Raw genomic sequence first — 19,235 nt, 5'->3', positions numbered from 1 at the left:
CGTGGGTGTGCGCACGCCTTGGGGCCTGCGGCTCTGCTGGATGGTCAGCTGATCCTCAGCCGATTGTCACGGAAGCTGCTCCCACATGCTCACCGTGTTGGGTGACTCGGTATAGACGCAGCGTGCTGTCACATTGAACTTGCTTTAACCACCTTTGGGAAGTGTGGAGGGGAGGGCTGAGGTCTCTGTCCTAAGCAGGGCCGTAGTGGAAACCCTTGGACCACAGCAGACCTGGGTTGGAAATCTGTCCCTGTCCTCACTACCTGGGTCACCCTCCAAGTTCTTTCACATCGTAAGCCCCAGCCTCCCCATGTTTATAAGGCAGAAATGCCTCCTCCCGAGGGTTCGGTGATGTGGTCACACCACAGGGTGCAGGGGCTGCCCCCAGGGCTTTGCAGGCTTGTGGTCAGGTTGCCCTGGCAGGGCGCGGGGGCACAGCAGACAGCTGCCCTGTACGGCATTTCTCCCCTCTGGGCGCCCCACTCCTGGGGATCCTGGCGTACTCGGTCTCGTGTGGGACTGCGAGGACACCCGGCTTTGCCTTCCAGGATCCGTGTGGGCTGCCACAAGCTCATCAACCACCACATCTTCACCAACCTCATCCTGGTCTTCATCATGCTCAGCAGCGCCGCCCTGGCCGCCGAGGACCCCATCCGCAGCCACTCCTTCCGGAACACTGTGAGCCTCCCAGGGCAGGGGTGGGGGTGCAGGAGAGGCCGTGGAAATGGGGCCTGTGAGGCTGAAGCCAGATACAGCTTCTCGTTCGCTGGAAACGTTTTTTGTTTCTGGTTTGTAAGTGCCAGAGAGTGTTTGTGTCATGGGGACAAACAAATGGCATCATTTATTTTGAACTTCATCTTAAATACTCTGCAGTAACTCACAGCAATTCAGGGACCCCCATTTCCTTCTCCATGTTCCTGGGTGCCGACATTTCTGTCCCTCTCTCCTCCTGGCGAGTTCACCTTCTCCCTGTCGTGAGAGACGTGCCTAGTGGGGTGGTTGGTGTGTAAAAGCCTCAGTGGAGCCAGGCCTGTCGTGTGCCCAGGGGCCTTCATCCAGGGTTAGGGAGGTAGCCGTGTCACATGGACTGACACACGAGGAGAAGCCAAGCTGGGGGGATGGTGGGAGACTGAGTCGAGGGGCCCAGTAGAGACAGAGCTGGTGTGGTAGGAGCTGGCTCTACCAAGAAAGCAAAGGAGGCTGCAGTTCTCTGTTCATCAGCTGGTAGCAGACTGGGGCCCTACCGCTGCCTCCACATTAGAGAGGAGCTTGTACCTGCGCTAGTTCTTTGCCGTCTTAGCAATTCAGCCTACTCGGCACTGAGGACCCTCCAAAGGAGAGACAGTTTCCAGGAGGCCACAGCCCAGGGGCTGTCAGACCCAGACCCTGCTATGCCATTCCAGGTTGTCCACCAAGGGAACCCTGCCAGAAATGGGGGCCAGATACACGCAAGGTCGGTGTGGCTGCCTCAGCCAGGGTGGCGCCTCTCTCTGTGCATCTGGTTGGCAGAGAGCTCAGGATTCAGATGCACCCACAGATCAGTCCCCAGGATTCTGTCGTGACACCATGCCATCTGTTTTTCTTCAGGTCCAGCATTTAGCAAACCTCATCTATCTGATTAATAAAACTCGTGCTCAGATAAGAAAATAAAAAGAGGCACGAGTTGATGGTAACAGATAACAGCTCAGCAGGAGCCTGTCTTAATCTGTCCTCACAGGCCCTGTCTCTAGCTGATCTAACGGCATAAAGAACCCATTCAGGAGTTCAGTCGTGGAAAAGGCACAGGGGAAAATGACATCTGGGAAAAAAATACCAGTATATGACAGGTCGGGAGCTAGTCTAGAGTACACACTGATAGGGGGTTAATTTGCGCTGGGGCTTTGTGCCTTTTTAAAATGATGATTATTATTATTAATTAAAACCACTCCTCTATAAGTTTATTACCCTGCCCCATTTTCCAGAAATATTATGGTCCTTTTCCAGTAGTTGTACATGTGTATGTATATTGCTTTTAAAGTACAGTGTTTGGCTGTATGTGTTTTACCCTTAGCTGAATTCTTAATGGGGATGAGAGAGAGAATGGAAGCTGAGTGAGGAAAGAACAACTTGTTGACCCATGGATTTAGGCCGCAGTGTCTTTCCTGGCTTCCAGGGGATTTCAGTACCAGTATCTCTGCTGTGACTTGGGAGGAAATAAGGGGAAGGTGACAAGAGGCCTGGTAATGTATGGAAAATACCTTCCGTGGCCTGGCCAAGAGACAGTTACACAGAAGTATTCTAGCAAAGTTCATGAATCCAAAATACTAACAGTTTGGAAAAGGAATAGCTTCCGAAGGGAGAACTTCACCTGGGAAAGCTGGGCTTCAGACAGAACCCCTGCCCCCACTGCAGCAGCAGAATAGGCCCTAGAGTGGCTCCCACTGGCACCGCAGGCTGCTCAGCAATGCCTATGAATGGCTGTGTGGCCGTAGCCCCACCCTGCTCCCAGCAGCCACATCTGCAAAATGAAAGGACATGGCTGGGTCGTTTACGCAGTCCTTTCTAGCTGACGCCTCTTGGAGGTCCTTTAGAACCAGAGAGCTCAGTTGTCACGAAGACCACCAGCCCATCATATCTCGTGTGACAGCAGAGTCGTGGTGGCTGCGTGTTGTGGTCAGCAGTCCTGGGAGCATTGATCAGGCTTCTTGCCTACTTACCCTGTCCCCATGCCCCCTTGACTCTGAGAAGCAGGAACCCCAGGAGAGGCTGGCAGGACTCGGTTAGATAACAGACAGGACTTCCAGGGATGCCGATATGCAGCAGCCTGAACTGAACCAAGGCCAAGCCAGTCTGGTTTTCAAGGGGGACCAGGGAGGTGAGAAGTCAGCCCTGCGAGACTGCATTGTGTGATGCAGAGCAGTGAGTGGGGCAGGGGAACGTGAAGTTCAGCTGGTCCTTGCAGACTCAGCCCAGCAGGCCGGTGGGGGAAGGGTGTTTACCCCCTGATTGGACAGGATGAATGACTTCACCTGATGTCATGGACACCCTTATGTGCATTCCCCACCAGTCTCAAGGTCAGTCCAAAATGCAGTCAAAAATCCAAAATGCATGTAAGACTCTAATTTATCTGGTGGTCCAAGTACCTTGAGATGTGTATTCCACTGAGAAGAGGTTATTAAGAAAGCCCTTTTAGGGACCACCAGATAGCATAATGGTTATGTCGCTGGATTCTCATGTAGTCGACCACGGTTCGAGTCCTCGACCCAGTGGCTTAAAACTCATGCCCGTAACATATACATGTATGCCCAAGAGCCCAAGAGAAAAATGAGGGAGAAAGGATTGCAGTGTGGCTGTCCCACCTTGGGGGGTGATTCCTCGCTTTCTGTCTCTCTCTCTCTCTCTTTGTCTAGTGAGCATATATGCCCTATAGCAAAACAAAACAAAACAAAACAAAAACAAAACAAAACAAAAAAAAACTCTCCCACAAAGGAAAAAGAAAAAAAAAAAACACACACACACACAAGAAAGAAAGTCCTTTTATTGGGCCAGCAAGCGATGTGGTAATTAAGGTGTTGGATTCCCACATGGCCAACTGTAGTTCAGTTCCCAGACCCAGTAGCTTTGAGAATGACAACAGGTAAGGTAGGTAGGTAGGTAGGTAGAGAAAGCAAGCAAGCCCTTTTAGAACTAAGCCTCAGTCTGCCCCACGCTGGGATGCAAAGCACCGTGAGTGGTCATCGGAGGTGAGGATCCCCACTGCCCCTGTTGGTCTTAAAGAGGGTCTCTGATGACCACAGTGGGCGCTTGGGAGCTTCTCTGCACTTGCTCTGAGTTGGGGGACACCCAGGAGGATGGGTCACTGACTGCATGGGGACTCTGACCCAGGGCATGTTGCTATTGGAGTTTGCTGCCGCGTCCTCACCTCTGCCCGTTGTACCTTGCAGATTCTGGGTTATTTTGACTATGCTTTCACAGCCATCTTCACTGTCGAAATCCTGTTGAAGGTAATGACTTTTCGTTGCTCTCGTGCACCCCAGCAGCTTAGCATTAACAGTTGCAATTCTTTGCTTACCTTCCAGATGCTAGGTTATGCAGATTATGTCTTCACTGGTACTTTTGCATTTGAGATCATTTTGAAGGTAACAGGTTACCCTGTGGTGTGTTTATGGGCCTGCTCCTGTGTGTGACACACAGGAAAGAAGCGTGAAGTGCGTTTGACTTTTTTTTTTTTTTTTTGGTCTTCTGCAATGAAGCCAAACTTTTTTTTTTTTTTTAAACAGAAAGGATTTTTTTTTTTTCCTGTGACCCTTCCAACTTACTTTGCTGTTTCTTTTTACCTTTGAATGCATGTAGGAACTACTTTGGCTTCATGAAAATGACTGAGAATTATATTTAGCTCTGTTGTTTTTTAATATCTCCTGAAATTTGTCAACTGACAACAGATGCGTCACTCTGTGTGAACTTTCTTCCACTTCCTGACTTCCAAGTCCAAGGAAAAGCATTTGTCCTGTGAAGGAGATGTGTCTCTTCTCATCTCCTTGGTTGCCTTTTGTTCTCAGTGGCCTCAAATAGTCACACACTATTTTCTTGCAACAGGATTTGCAAGATAACTTGGGTCTATTTGTGTTAAGGTATTTGCTATCTGTTGTAATGGGTGGGCTTACATTTACACAAACAAAGTTTGTACAGGGCAGCCTCAATGTACGGCCCATGCATGAGCTCACAGCTGTGTCGCTGCTTGTGGTTTGCGTCCTGACTGGGACAGCCACCCCATGGGGAGCTCACTCCCTTTGTGCTCAGAGGTCTGGGACCAGTGGCAGAGAGCTGAACCCCCACGCACAAGGCTGGCTTAGAACCGCGAGGCATCTGGGAGAACATGGCCTGTAAGAACTATCCATGTGAGCATCCCCTGGTGGGGAGACAAACTGGGCAATGAAGACTTAACCGCACTTGTCTTTAAATCATTTGATATTATTTGTTTATTTTTTTAAATGCATCTCAAAGGGGAATGAAATGTGTTTCATGTTAGACCTCTGTGGAACTTGGGCTCTTTACACAATCTTCAATAAAATGAAGCCTAATTAATGCAGCCAGGGAATTTAGTTATTTCATTTTCTGTGGTTTTGTTGTTGTTAATGAAACATTAGTGGGAACCAATCTATCAACATCTTTGTTCAAAATTGTCAAAAACTTTGAGTTTGTTCTCCTGCCATAAAGGCGCGATTCGATGGATATTCTGACCCGTGTCAGAGCTGTGCAGGGGGAGGGGCACCCCATCCTGACCAGAGCTGTGTGGTCAGGACTAAGGAGACAGAGCTACGGGGCCTGGTAGCCTCTGCTCCTGCCCTAGCGGCCTGTTCCTGCAGTCCGCCTCTCCCTCCTCAGACTGAATGGGGAGTGTCCTACTTAGTGGGTTAGTGACGTCTTAATTTACTATCCACATTTTTAAGTTAATAAATGAATCAACTTACTCTTGGGCTTTGGAGAAAATGACATAGAAGATTATTTTAAAGAAAAAAATAAAGCATGCCCCCCCCCTTCAGATTTTGCCACTGGGCTCATACACTTGCCAGAGACAGACAGAAAGAGGCAGTGAATGGGAAAATGAGAAATCACCCTCCCTGCAATGGGGGTGATCACATTGCAATCCCTTCTCCTGTATTCTCCTCCTGGGCTTTTGGGCATGCATGTGCCCAGCATGAATTTTAAGCCGGGACTCAAACTGCGGACAGCCACGTGGGAATCCAGTGCCTTAACCATCATACCACTTGCTGGTCCCATGTGGTTGCTTTTTTAATTTCTATAGATTTGTATTGGCAACGTAGATCTTCTAAGTCAGTCTCTATTTTGAAGATATCTTAGAAAATTGAAGATAAGCTAGAACAAGAATTCAAAAACATAAATTCACCGTCAGTATCTGAATATCAAATATCTGAAATGGTGGATCCTGGTGGCCTTGGTAAAATTTGGAAGACTATTTAGTTATTTGGTTAAACCCTTTGAAACTGCTATTTTTGTAGGCCAAAAGGGTTGAATATAGGCAGTTTTATAAGATTCAGTTTAATATTTCCCATCCTGCCACTGCACTGCTGTTTTTATCTAAATCCCTCCCTGCTTCCTCCCCCACTGCCCATGATGTGTGCTCCAGGAACACGTCATGTGACAAGAAAGCAATGAGGCCACAGGTGAGACACAGTTGAGTGGCTCCTCATCACAGCCCACACAGGCTAAAGTAACTAGGCTTGGAGGGAGTATCTAAATAGATGTATTGGACCAGCCCTGTGGCCTCGTGGGTAAGGGACCAGATCCAACATGGCCAGCTTTGTGATTCAAGTCCCGGCCTGAGTGGTTGAGAAACATGCCAGTGTGCGTGCATGCATATCCCAAATCCCATCAGGATGGAGAAATGGAGGAGAGGGATTGCGGTGTGCTTTCCCTCTCTCCCTCTCTGCCTCTGGCAAGCACAAGCACCCTCTAGCAAATTTTTAAAATATTTAAGAAATAAAATTAAATGGATGTATTACTAAAGACTATTGAGAGCAATGAGGGTCCTACGTGGAAAACTGATGCACGTTTCCATCAAAGTGGAGCCCGTGAGCGCTAGACTCTGGCTCTCTTTTAGCCCCCAAGGGAAAGCCTCGGAGACAGTGGGACAGTGTAGGCCCTACTGGGGCCTCGGAGAGGCCAGAACCAGCGCCTCGTGGACAGCCAAGTTGTTTGGGCTGCAGTTACTTTCTGACAGATAGGGCTCTGTGGGGTCTGCCCTGAGATAGGTTCTTTGTCCATGCCAGCAATGTATTCATACTAGAAGTCCCTCCTCATCCTTAGCAAGTCTGAATCGCTCCCTTCCTTTAAAGTGTATTGTATTCGCTGCCTCTCGTCATTTTTTGTTTCAACAAATGATTCGGACACTCAGCCCTGTCGGTTTACATTTCTGGCTTCCTCTGGGACACTTGTAATACAGTCATACTTTTCCTTAAGATTTTGTGGAGAGCCCAGGTTTCTTTTCTTCTGGAGAAAAACAAGACAGTAAATCACCAATGATTCTGCTTATAGATGACGACTTTCGGAGCTTTTCTCCACAAAGGGGCTTTCTGCAGGAACTACTTCAATCTGCTGGATATGCTGGTTGTGGGCGTGTCTCTGGTGTCTTTTGGGATTCAGTGAGTATCTCCGTGTGTGTGTGTGTGTAGGATGGCTTGTATAAGGAATGTTTATACCATTTATAAAAGCCAGGCATCATTTTAATGATTGCATCTAGTTATACAGCTACTGCATTTAGTCAAGTAGTTATTCCTGACATGTCTCATGCCAGAATGCATTGGAACAATTTGTGTTTTCTTCTTTCTTTTTTCTTCCCGTGTTCACTGCTAGCTTGGGCTCATTCCTCTGGGAAATTCACTTTTAACAGAGGCTAGAAGAAGCCAGGTTTTAGTCTGGGTTCTTCCCAGGGGCTGTTGAGGCATCCCTCCCAGGAACCTCAGTACCCCTTGCATCTAGGAGAGGCTAGACCAGCTGGCCTTTCAGGACTCTTTCAGCTTGGACTTTGAGAAGTCCCTTGATTTCCCAGGTGTGGCAGCTGCTGTGACCTATTCTTTTGGCTTCTGAAATTTTTCAGCTAGGAGGAAGCTGAGGCTGAAAGTCAGGGCCTTGGGTCCTTTCCGTGCCATTTAGGAATTTCTGGTGGGGACAGCCTTTGTTGAACCTCAGGCCCAGGCATCTGCTTCTCTGCTACCTGTGAACATCTGTTCAGGTCTAACTGCTAGTACTCCCAGTAAGCCCATGTGTGTGTACATGCTCCCACACATGCATGTGTGCACATGCATACCATCTGAGCTAAAGGCAGGTGGCAGGCCAAACACCTCTGTGTCCCTCTCTGTACTCCTTACCCCCATGGCTGCAGGCTCTCAGGAGCTGCAGCTTGCACCTACTTCCTCCTGAGCGTGTGCTCTGGCGTGCCTGACCATGTGGGGTGCCACATGAGCTGTGTCCTCAGGCTGAGCCTTTTGGTGTGTTGTCCCCACCCCACCCCTTTGTCAAGTCGACCCTGTTCCTCCTCTGGCCTCCTCTAGCTTCATCTCCATAGAAGCCTTCCCAGGCTGCCCCCAGGGTGTACTCGTGCTGGGCTGCAGTTGGCCATCTCTCCCACCAGACCACACTCCTGAAGGCCAGAGAAGCCCCACTCCAAGCCCTACAGCAGGTCTCCAAACTTGCACGAAAACCCTGCTGCCAAAAAGCCAAGTCCTGCCATGGAAAGAACAAAGCAAGTGTGTAAAGTGCCCATGCACAGAGTCTAGCTGTGGGCTGAGCTCAGGCCCTGCGAGTCTAGACTTGGCTCAGCAGTGCAGCAGGTGTGGGCTGCAGGGAGAGATCCCATGCAGACATGTAGTGGGGTGAAAGTGCAGGTCTAGGAAGTAACTCGCCTCAGAGTCTTCATGCACCTCACACTCGCTTGCCTCCCTACCTCTGCTCTTTCCCTTCTAGGTCCAGCGCCATCTCCGTTGTGAAGATTCTGAGGGTCTTAAGAGTCCTGAGGCCCCTCAGGGCAATCAACAGAGCAAAAGGACTTAAGGTTCTGATTTCTCTCCTCCGGGCAAGGCTGGCTTGGGCTGGGGGTGGCTGAGGTTACTGATTCGTGGCCCAGAGCTGAGCTGAGGCCTGATGGATTTTAAAGTGGGCTATACATTTAAAAAGGCCCAGGCCAGCTGGTATTGTGGTGGTTAAGGCAGCTGGATCCCCCGTACCAACGTACATTTCAAGTCCCAGAGCCAGCAGCTTGAAAACACACCAGGAAGCATACATGCATGCCCAAAATTCCAAAAGGAGAGAGCGATGGGAGAGAAAGAATTGTGATGTGACCATTCCCTGTGGGAGGGGGGGTTGTTTTCTTGCTTTCCTTTCTGCCTCTCTGTCTCTTTCTGGCAAACACACATGCCTTTTGGCAAATTGAAAAAAAAAAAAAAAAAAAGGAGGAACCTGGTTCTAACCAATTAACCCACCTATGCCGAGTACTACTACCATTTGAAAAAATTATTTTTATTTTTGTCAATTTAAGATATTTTTCTCTATGATTATCGCTCATTCATTACCTTTTTCATCATTAATAGTATTTCTTTGTGTTTATTTTAATTTTTGGTCTGGTGTATATGTAGAGAAGGCTAGAGGGCCTGTGTTTTCCCAAGTCCTTTACAGGGTGGGAGGTCATTTGGGCCCAGGTGCCAGGCAGTGCTACACCCCATAGCATTTCTTCTGACTCTTCTAAGTGCATTGGAGGAAGCCAAGGGGGGCCCACTTACCAAGCACCCCTTAGGGCAGCTGCGATGCACTGTGGGTTCCTCCCTGCTGATAACTACTGGAAAGGCAGAGCACAGAGGACTGCACGTGGGAATAGCCCAGAGAAATGTGCATAGCAACTCCTGCTGGCCTCCGCCCGCCTGCAACAGCCCTGTCCCGGTCCTGCACTCTCCCCCCAGCATGTGGTCCAGTGCGTCTTCGTGGCCATCCGCACCATCGGCAACATCATGATCGTCACCACCCTCCTCCAGTTCATGTTCGCCTGCATCGGGGTCCAGCTGTTCAAGGTAGAGGGCGCGCCTCGAGCACAAAGCCCAGGCCAGCTCCCGTGAGCAGCCCACCCTTGACTGCCTGTGTGTCTGTTTTGTGCCAGGGGAAGTTCTATCGCTGCACAGACGAAGCCAAAAGTAACCCCGAAGAATGCCGGTGAGTGTCCCGAGAGTAGCGAAGTACACTTGGAAGGACAAAAGGAGCACTTCGAGAAATCACTCGTGGTAGCATTTCGGAAGTTTTAGTTTCGGAATAAAAGAGGCCTACACGCTCCGCCCCTGGCTAGCTCAGTGGTATTTTGTTTGTTGCTAACGTGAAACTCATATAACAGAACCTTAACCGTCTTAAGTGTATAATTCAGTGACATTTAATGTACATAATTGTGTAATCAGCACCTCTATACTAAAATTTTTATCATCCAAAAGAATAGACAGATGGCTTTTGATGCTTGATGTTGAATCAATAAACGGGGGAAAACCCTGCTATAACAATTAGAGAACAGCCTACATCACTCCCCGTACTCCAGGGGAGTGATTTCCCTTCCAATCAGAGCTTGCAACTCAACTTCCTGGTGTCCAGGGGCTGACTGCCCTTTCCTGGCAGGTCTTTCAGACCTCCTCTCCTTGCTCCTGTCCCCACACATATTCTGGCCATGATTTTATTCACCAGAACTGGCACAGGAGAGAGACACAGTGGGAAATACTCGTGCCCCTTATTCGCTAGCCTCCAGTGGGTACGAAGGCAGGCGTGGCACCCACCTGGAGTTAGAGGCTGTGTGGAAGGCTCCTTTGGAGTTGAGGCAGACTTAGGTCTGGCTACCCATACTTCTTTGGCTGGGGTTTCTTCTAGGCAGAGGTAGCAGAGCGCCCACTGCACTTGGACAGCAATGTAGCAATGTGGAGCTGCCAGTCCTGCCCTCTGAAAGTCTTGGCTTCCTCGTTTGTAAAATAAGGATACTGAACGTGGGGTCCAGCAAGGGGTGTGATGATTAAGGCACTGGAGTCCCACGTGGTTGACTGCAGTTTGAATCCCAGACACAATAGCTTGAAAATTATGCCAGGTGTGTGTGCCTAAATGCATACGTGCCCAATATCCCAAGAGGAGAATGAAGGAGAAGGGATTGTGGTGTGGCCGTGACCTCGGGGGGGGAATTGTCACTTTCCCTTTCTCTGTCTCTCTCTCTATTGAGCATATGCACCCTATGGCATTTTTTTTTTTAAGAGAGAGAGATTTTTGCGACGGAGCATGCATGCTTGCCAGAGAGGGAGAAAGACAGAAAGCATGAAATTATCCCCCGGGGGGATGGCTATGCCGCATTCCCTTCTCCTCCATTCTCGGGATTTTGGGCAGACATGCGCCTGGCATGATTTTTAAGCCACTGAGTCTGGGACTCGAACTGTGGTCGATTACGTGGGAGTCCAGTGACTAAACCATTATGTCATTTGCTGGTTCCAGCAGAAATTCTAAAAAAAAAAAAAAAAAGGAAAAGAAAAAGATATTGGACTTGACTGCTTGGGCTCCTTCCAGAAATGAAGTTCTGTGAGAAATATTGTATGCCAGAAATTAAGGAATTCTTTTGGAAAGAAAATTGGGAGTATCGTTAGTATGAAGAGAAAGGGATTAGATTGCAACTAAAATGCAGTTAAGAGGCTCCCTAGACTTGCCTCCAGAGTGTGGAACTCCTAGGACTGAAGCCCCGACTCCCTGGGAAACTTTGAACATATTCTGTGCCATAGAGTGTGTGTTACCAACCACGTGCCGGCTCCTGCCCAGCTGCCCTGGAGAACAAGCCTGGTGCCAATAGTTACTCAGTGGTTCTTGAACCCTAGCATAGACTGACTGTAGGGTGAGAACACACCTGAGTTGTTGGGTATGTGGCCTGTGAGGCCATGGACCAACTGTGTCGTACCTGGAGGGAGCTTGAGGATGCAGGAGGAGGATTAGGGCTGTGGGGCTGAGTTAATGCCATTGCTACCTGTGAAGCTAGGACGACCCATATTTTCCTCTCTCTCTAGGGGGCTCTTCATCCTCTACAAGGATGGGGATGTTGACAGCCCCGTGGTCCGTGAGAGGATCTGGCAAAACAGTGACTTCAACTTTGACAACGTCCTTTCTGCTATGATGGCACTCTTCACGGTGTCCACGTTCGAGGGTTGGCCTGCGTGAGTACTGAGGGTGACGGCCTGCTGGGGAGCTCCTGCTGCCCGGGGGAGCTCTGGGCTGAGCCCTCTTTCCTGGAACAAGCCCCACTTCTGCTGTCTGTGCTTCCAGGCTTGCCCTGTGACTTCTTCACTTGGGTCACTTTCAATCACTTCTTGCTCACAGGGCTCCTCTATCTGATTAGGCAAATTGCTAACCTTCGTGGCCTGCTGGGGTCACTGGGGTTTGTGGAGTAGGGATGGTCCAGGTCTTAGCAGTGTCTCTATGGGGAAATAGAGGGTCCTAAGAGGCATTGATCATGCAAATGAATGCCCCAGGTAGCTATGCTAACACTGGGACCATTCTGCCCTTCCTACACAGGGTAACAAGGGGGTCCCAGTCCATTCGTTCATGCCTCGTGCTGAGCACTAGCACGTGCCGGGCATGGACAGTGCTCTTGTGCTATTTCTTGGGATATGCCTCCTCACCAATAAAACATACTTTGGATACCAGCTCCATGCCCCATGCTGTGTTAGGCACCGTGGAAAGAACTGTCTTCACTCCCAGCTCTGCCCCAGCAAGTGCCACCTTGCCCTGGGATCCCTAGTGAGGATGTGTTACATGGGATGACAGTACTGTGCCTTTTCAGATGGACAGGAGAATTCGGTGGGAGGATGTGCAAGTGTCTGGCACAGTGTACCCCAGGGGTGGGCACCCCGGACAGGTTAAATCTGCATCGGAATGGGAGTCCATTGCCCTTGGGAGTGTTACAGTACTTTCCCGCTTCCTGTTTAGAGTTCTGCTTGGTGTATATCTTCATTTTAGTGCCTATTTCAGTTCGGGGAACTTTCCGGGGCTTTCTGGAAATCCTCTGGTCAGTGGTCAGTGTCTTTGTCAGCATGGATTGCTTTCAGTTCCTCTGCATGTCATGTATGTGATGTTCTTCCTCTCTTTTCTCTGTGAATAGAAATATTCAAAATACTGAATATTTGTGAAATCTATTTTCAGTCCTCAAAACATTTCTATATACCCAGGTGCTCCCTCTTCTCAGTGCTGGCCATCTGGGCCAGAGACTAGGGGGGTGCTTTAGGGACCAGGCTGTGTCCAGAGGTTCGGGGGAGGGCACCCTGCGAGGGTCTGATGGGAGGAGGTCAGAAGAGTTCCAGGAACATCTGGGAGGGCTGCATGGCACTGGCAGGGCCTCACCTGGTTATTCTGTCCCCAGGTTGCTGTATAAAGCCATCGACTCGAATGGGGAGAACGTCGGCCCCGTCTACAACTACCGCGTGGAGATCTCCATCTTCTTCATCATCTACATCATCATTGTCGCTTTCTTCATGATGAACATCTTTGTGGGCTTTGTCATCGTCACATTTCAGGAGCAGGGAGAAAAAGAGTATAAGAACTGTGAGCTGGACAAAAATCAGGTTAAAGTCACACGCTGTTTGGGCTTCTGTCCCTCTAGCATGGTCTCTCTTGACTGGTTTCCCTAAGACACCAAGAAGGGCGCCCACCGGCTCCCAGTCCCTGGGACTGAGGTCTGGGCCCTCGGCCCGTTCAGAGCACGTCCTCAGGCAGTTTCAGGCTATACTGCGTAGACTTAGCTTTTCAGCCACGCTTTGGACTTCTCAGTTGTCAAAGCCATTCCCAGCCGTGATGATGAGCAATCGAAGTATGCTAAGGCCACCTTCCAAGACCTTGACTTGCTATTGACAACTCAGAATCTCATTGGGGTGCTGTGGCCACAAACCAGAAAGAATCTACCCAAACTTCTACAGTCCCCGCTAAGAGTGTTTCATATCCACTTAGCGTAGAGCTGCTGCCTTTTTAAAAAAAATTTGCTAGTCAGCACATGTGCTTGTTGGAGAGAGAGAACAAAGAGAAGGAAAGTGAGAAATCACCTCTGTGGTGGGTGGTCCTGCCACAGTTCCTTTTCTTCCATTTGCCCCTCCTTTCAGGCTTCTAGGCATTCGCACATGTCCCTGGCATATTCTTCAAGCCACTGGGTCTGGCCTCCAGCCACACCGTTGGCCGTGTGGGATGCAGCTGCCTTCACCACCATGCCTGGCTGGCCCGGCCAGAGCTGCATGACCTTGGTGCTGCCAGCATTTTCAGCCGACACATCCTGTGCTTTGTGGGGTGCTGAGCAGCATCCCTGGCCTCTATCCATGGGTGCCAACAGCACCCCCTGGTAGGAAGCACCCGCATGCCCCCAGACAGAAGCACATGTCCTGTGGGGACAGAGCTGCTCCTGGTTGGAATTCTGTCTCAGTGGGGAGTACCCCATCACCTGACAGAACTTCCAGCCTGGGTCTGGAACCGCCAGAACTTCCAGCCTGGGTCTCCGATTACACTGTGTCCACCTTCTGTGTTGCTCCTTGTTTTAGCCAGTCTGGTAGAAGCAGGGCCTCTGCCTCTGATGTGGGGAGCCAGGAGCCCTGTGTCTGTCTGGCCCTGCTCACCTGCCCTGAGCCCCGAGGTGCATACCTGCTCCTCTCTGGGGCTCGCTCCCTTATCTCTAAATAGGGGCCTCACGAGGTTGCTCCCGCAGTTCCACTCATCCTTACAGAGTCCAAGGTGGAGACTGTGTCCGGGAGTTCCCCGGCCCTCTGTGAGCAGATTCTGCTGTGATGCAGGCAGTGAGCAGCACAGTTGGGCAGCCTGGGCTTCCCAAGGGGGGAAGTGGCTGTGGTGTAATGAGGCAGCCCAGCCCAGGCCCCAGCCACAGCCCCTGTAGGAAACAAGGACATGCTGGCTCAGTCTGTAGGAAGGCTTTCCTTGGAGTTGTCAGGGCGTCCCTGCAGACCCCAGCAGCGACAGTCCAGGGTCTATGTGGCTTAGCTCTTTTCCTGCCCAAGGCAGACAAATGTCAGGGTAAGGCCCAGGCCAGCCAAGCAGAACTGGTGCTGGAAGCCTGCAGCACCTAAAATCCGGAACCTCTAGTTGAGGTCCCTGGAGTCAGCACGTGAGGCTGAAGCAGTGCTAGGTCCTGGACACAAAAAGCCTGCCTGAGGTCGGCGTCCAGAGTCAGCGCAGGGTGGGCAGGCCTAGGCCCGAGATGCTGAGCTGACAGCTCCCGAGGCTGGGGGCCATCCAAGCTTGCAGCAGAGGGTGGCTGCTCTCCTCCTTGGAGCAAGTGGACAGAGCTCTGGTTAGGCCCCAGCCTGAGTTCTACTCTGCCATCATTACTGATCACATTCTGGGGACTAGAGCTGAACAGACAAGCTCCTAAGCCCCAGAAGCTCCCAGGTGGGCCAACAGAGTCTGTTCCCATAGCCAGCTTCTAGAAGTATCTCCTGCAGGTCCATCCTGACCAGCCTGGGGCTGCCCTTCTCAGGGAGGGAGCCCAGCACCCGGGTCCTCAAGGAGCACTGTGCTTGCCATTGCTCACTCAGCCTCCTTCCCCAAGGACAGTATAGGCAGGAGGATTAGAGACCAGATCCATGCTGAGGAGGAGAGCAGAGATAAGGCCTGGCCAGGCTTCACCCCTCTGCACACATATACACGGCAGATCTCGAGTCTTAGGAGAACCAGCCTTGTTAAGGAAGCAGAGTGGGTGCCATGCTTACCCGAGGGTGCTGGGAGGATTGGAGAGGCAGTGGAGGAGGCCCTTCCCACGACTCAGCATGTGACAATGGCAGGCAGGGTGGTTGTCCCCAGTCCTTTTGCCCAGCGCCTGTGGTCCCTTCCCTAGAGGTTCTGCATAAACCCCTGCAGAGCACATGGCTGCTGTGTCTGCCTTCCCAGAAGTGCTCAGAACCCCTCTTGCCCCTTTCTGCCGTTGCAGCGTCAGTGTGTCGAATACGCCTTGAAAGCACGTCCCTTGCGGAGATACATCCCCAAAAACCCCTACCAGTACAAGTTCTGGTACGTGGTGAACTCTTCGCCTTTCGAATACATGATGTTTGTCCTCATCATGCTCAACACACTCTGCTTGGCCATGCAGGTAAAGACGGAGACAGCCGCGGGACAAGTCTGGGCATTCTGCGCAGCCCCTGCCCCAAATTCTGCGGGTGGAGTGCCGCCCCTCACGAGAGGATGGGTTTGACTTTCTGGCCAGTCTGGGCTGTCCTGTGGCCAGAGTCCCATTCTGGCTAACGGTGGTCACAGCAGAAGTCTACAATTGCTCTTTAGTTTAGGACTCTGTTGGGCAGGACCGTAGGTAATGTTTCCAGGAAGCTGCGTCCTGGAGACTGGCATCCAGTCCTGTAGACATGACTGTGGGTTTCTGTGACCACATAGCATTTGAGGACTGAAGCCTCACAGGTGTTTCAGTTCTGCTTTTACTTCTTCCCAGCTGGGCAATCTTGGGAACATTCAGCTCCCTGGGCCTTGCCTCCCTTACTGCTAAAATGGGTAAATCTGTCTCACCTACCTCAGAGATAAGTTTTTTTTTCAGAGATTTTTGCCATAGGGAGCATGCACTCGTCAGACAGAGAGAGACAGAAAGCGAGAAATCACCCCCCAGCGGGGATAGCCACACTGCAATCCCTCTTCCTCCATTCTCCTCTTGGGATCTTGGGCACGCATGCACATGCGCTCGGCGTGAGTTTTAAGCCACCAGTTCTGGGACGCGAACCACAGTCGACTACATGGGAGTCCAGCGACCTAGCCATTACGCTAACTGCTGGTTCCTCAGAGATAAGTTTATGCGTGGCCATTTGATCTGGGCCTGTCCCTGAGTAACGCCAATATTGGGAAGCAGACTCGAAGCCACATTCTTGAACTCAAGTAGCTCTCAGTATGCGGTAGGGAATGTTCCAGTTCATGGCAGTCATATCTTGGTAACACTGGTGGCAAGGGACTGGCTGACTCAAATGACAGTGCAGTGTTAGCAGTACACATTTTCAGAGGTTGCGTCCCCCAGGCATTGTCACACCAGGACAGGAGGCAAAGGCCAACGTTAGACTCAGTTTTCTCACTGACTTTAAGAACTTGAGGAGGTCAAGCCAGCTCTCAGAGCTGTCTGGAAAAATGGGTCTAAAGACATCAGGGTAAATTTCCTGGCAGAATTCTTACAAATTCTTTATGTATGAAAAGGACCATATGCAGATTATGGAAAGGTTTCGCCAATGTACTGTGCCTCCTCTTACTAAGCATAGACCTAAATGGCGTCAGACTGATCCCTCACCAGATTCTGCCTCTGTTTATAGACACTTTGGTGGTCTCTGCATGGTGGGTGCCTTGGTCAAGGCCCTGAACCCAGCCCTGCCAGAAGGAAGGGTAAATGCCCTTTATCCTGAGCAGAGCAAGTGGATACGTTTGTCCCCCCATCACTCAGTCATCCTCATCTTGTCATGGACTCCCTGCGCGTTGTGATGGTTCGCCCTGTGACTATGCAGTGCCTGCCGAGTCTTGGGGACCAGGTTGTGGACCACCGAGGGTGCCCGCAGGAGCGCAGAGGGCTAGGGGCCTCCGTTTGCTAGCACAAGAGATGGTGGCCGAGTCTAAGAACCACTCCCCGGTCTCTGCCCGCAGCACTACGAGCAGTCCAAGATGTTTAATGATGCCATGGACATCTTGAACATGGTCTTCACCGGCGTGTTCACCGTCGAGATGGTCCTGAAAGTCATTGCCTTCAAGCCGAAGGTGAGCTGCTAAACCCCACTATTCAGCAACTGTTGCTGAGTCACCCCAGCGAAGCAGCCGCTTCCTGTTAGTCTAAGTTACTGAATTATGCTAGATTGTTCTGGCTGCTAACTGGGTTACCGTGTGAAAACGTTAAAATCTGATTAGGATATCTCTACATGTGGAAAAAAACACACGCACAAACAAAACCTCACGAAAACAATTCTGAGAAAAAGAAGGGAGGCAAGATTGGGAATTTGTAGACTGGAGATCATTCTAAAACCTGATTTTCGGTTTCTAGAGGAACACGTATCATGCTGCCTCAGGGAAACCTGCCTCATGACTCGAGCCTTGGGAAAAGAACGTTTGCACATTACCTGTCACAGAGAACGTGACCCCGATTTTACTCTCAGATTCTAGCCTGAGGACTTGAGATGTCTTTGTTCATTGGTCAGCAGCGTCCTTTTTACCTTTTATGGAAAGTTCTCTATGCCAGCTGCAGGCCACTCACAGCCATACTGTCTTTTGCTTGTTTAATTTAGAGAAACTGTGCTTGATTTGAAGACAAAACAAGACTTGAGATGTATCGAACGGTCTTGGGTGACTCAGCGTATAGTGCCTCCTTGGGGAGGGAGGGAATCCAAATCCCCGACTGTCATGGCTGTAGCCAAAGAGGCAGTGTGGCTCAGCATCTGGCTCTGGAAGCAGCCTGCTTTCACACCCACTCTGCCCTTCGTAGTGTGAGCGGTTTACTTAACTGCTCCATACCTGTTTCCTCGCCCATAAAGGAGGGTACTAATCATCCCAATTTGTGGGCTCGTCATGAAGAAGTAGAGCGTTACTGTCTCTGCAGTGTTAAAGAGAAAAAAGAGCTACAGACTGTCAGCTACCGCCACGATTACCGTCCTCTCCTCCCCTTCAAGTCAGGGTGTGCCCTCGTCCCAACCCCTGGACAGAGGGGCCATACTGAGCTGAGCTGCGGGGCGTCTGGCCCTCAGTTTCTTTCCCAGCACAGCTCCAAACTATCTGAGTTAGAGAAGGGTAGAGCAGAGGGACTCGGGACTGTCCTCTCTGTGTGTGACGTATCTGACGACAGTCAGTTTAAGCAAGTTATGGATGATGAGACGGATGGTTTCACACCCCCCGTAGTTACCTGAAATTCTAATTCCAAACTGTTCCTTTCTTTAATTTGACTTAATTCCTATGCAATCTGTATCAGATCTTTGTGGACCAAAAAGAAAGGACCTTTGTAAGTGACTCACTGGGTGATTGCAGTGGGGTCAGACGGGCGCCTTATGCATGGCCAGACGTTACCTACTGTGACTTGTCCATACTGCGTACCTGCGCATCCCCTCCTCCAGACTCAGCTTCATCTCCTCTGAGATTTTGGTTTGCTTCCCCCTCACTTTTACTTCTCTCAACAATATTTGTCTGAACTGATGGAAAAGGTTGCAAAGAATATTGAACATCCGTAAGCAATGCAGCACAGAACGTGCCTGTGGGACATTTCCCAGATACCCTGGGCCACGTCACCCCTTACCTGGAATTTTTGAAAGCCAGTTCCACCATGGACACCAGTCCATGGTATGTGCATGAGAGCGTGTGTGCACGTGAATGTGTGTGCCTTGGTGAGAGTCCGAGCGTGTGTGTGTGCCCACACTCCCTCTGGCAGGCGGGTGTGTTCACGGCTTGTAGCATACTGCTTTCCCCAGTACATCTCCTAATCTGGGAGGAAGGTTCCGTGGCATGTGAACAGGCAGATGACACCAGGGAAGATGAGTAGCTAATTTTTTTTTTTTTTGAGAGGTTTTTGCTATAGGGCGCGTGCGCTTGCCAGACAGACAGAGCGAGCCAGAGAGATAGAAAGCAGGAAATCACCCCCCAGGGGGGATGGCCACGCCGCAATCCCTTCTCCTCTATTCTCCTCTTGGGATCTTGGGCACGTACGCACACGCACCCGGCGTGAGTTTAAGCCACCGGGTCCG

The 19,235-nt window shown here is 50.6% G+C and overlaps 1 protein-coding gene across 3 annotated transcripts in view; it reads left to right on the top strand.

The window, feature by feature from the left end:
* CACNA1D (calcium voltage-gated channel subunit alpha1 D) overlaps positions 1-19,235 on the top strand; it is a 342,768-nt gene that overhangs the window by 265,264 nt on the left and 58,269 nt on the right. For all 3 annotated transcript variants that reach the window (XM_006169292.3, XM_027768611.1, XM_006169293.3), the window contains 10 exons: positions 549-678; positions 3,924-3,983; positions 7,036-7,142; positions 8,464-8,551; positions 9,453-9,560; positions 9,647-9,699; positions 11,559-11,705; positions 12,908-13,109; positions 15,470-15,628; positions 17,161-17,271. In XM_006169292.3, the coding sequence (XP_006169354.1) occupies positions 549-678; positions 3,924-3,983; positions 7,036-7,142; positions 8,464-8,551; positions 9,453-9,560; positions 9,647-9,699; positions 11,559-11,705; positions 12,908-13,109; positions 15,470-15,628; positions 17,161-17,271 (1,165 nt within the window). The remainder of the gene's footprint in view (positions 1-548; positions 679-3,923; positions 3,984-7,035; positions 7,143-8,463; positions 8,552-9,452; positions 9,561-9,646; positions 9,700-11,558; positions 11,706-12,907; positions 13,110-15,469; positions 15,629-17,160; positions 17,272-19,235) is intronic.

This window comes from Tupaia chinensis, unplaced genomic scaffold (genome assembly GCF_000334495.1).
Source record: "Tupaia chinensis unplaced genomic scaffold, TupChi_1.0 Scaffold147003_1, whole genome shotgun sequence".
Lineage (NCBI taxonomy): Eukaryota > Metazoa > Chordata > Mammalia > Scandentia > Tupaiidae > Tupaia > Tupaia belangeri.
The sequence above is the reverse complement of the archived record's forward strand: the minus strand, read 5'-3'. Positions and strand labels throughout refer to the sequence as shown.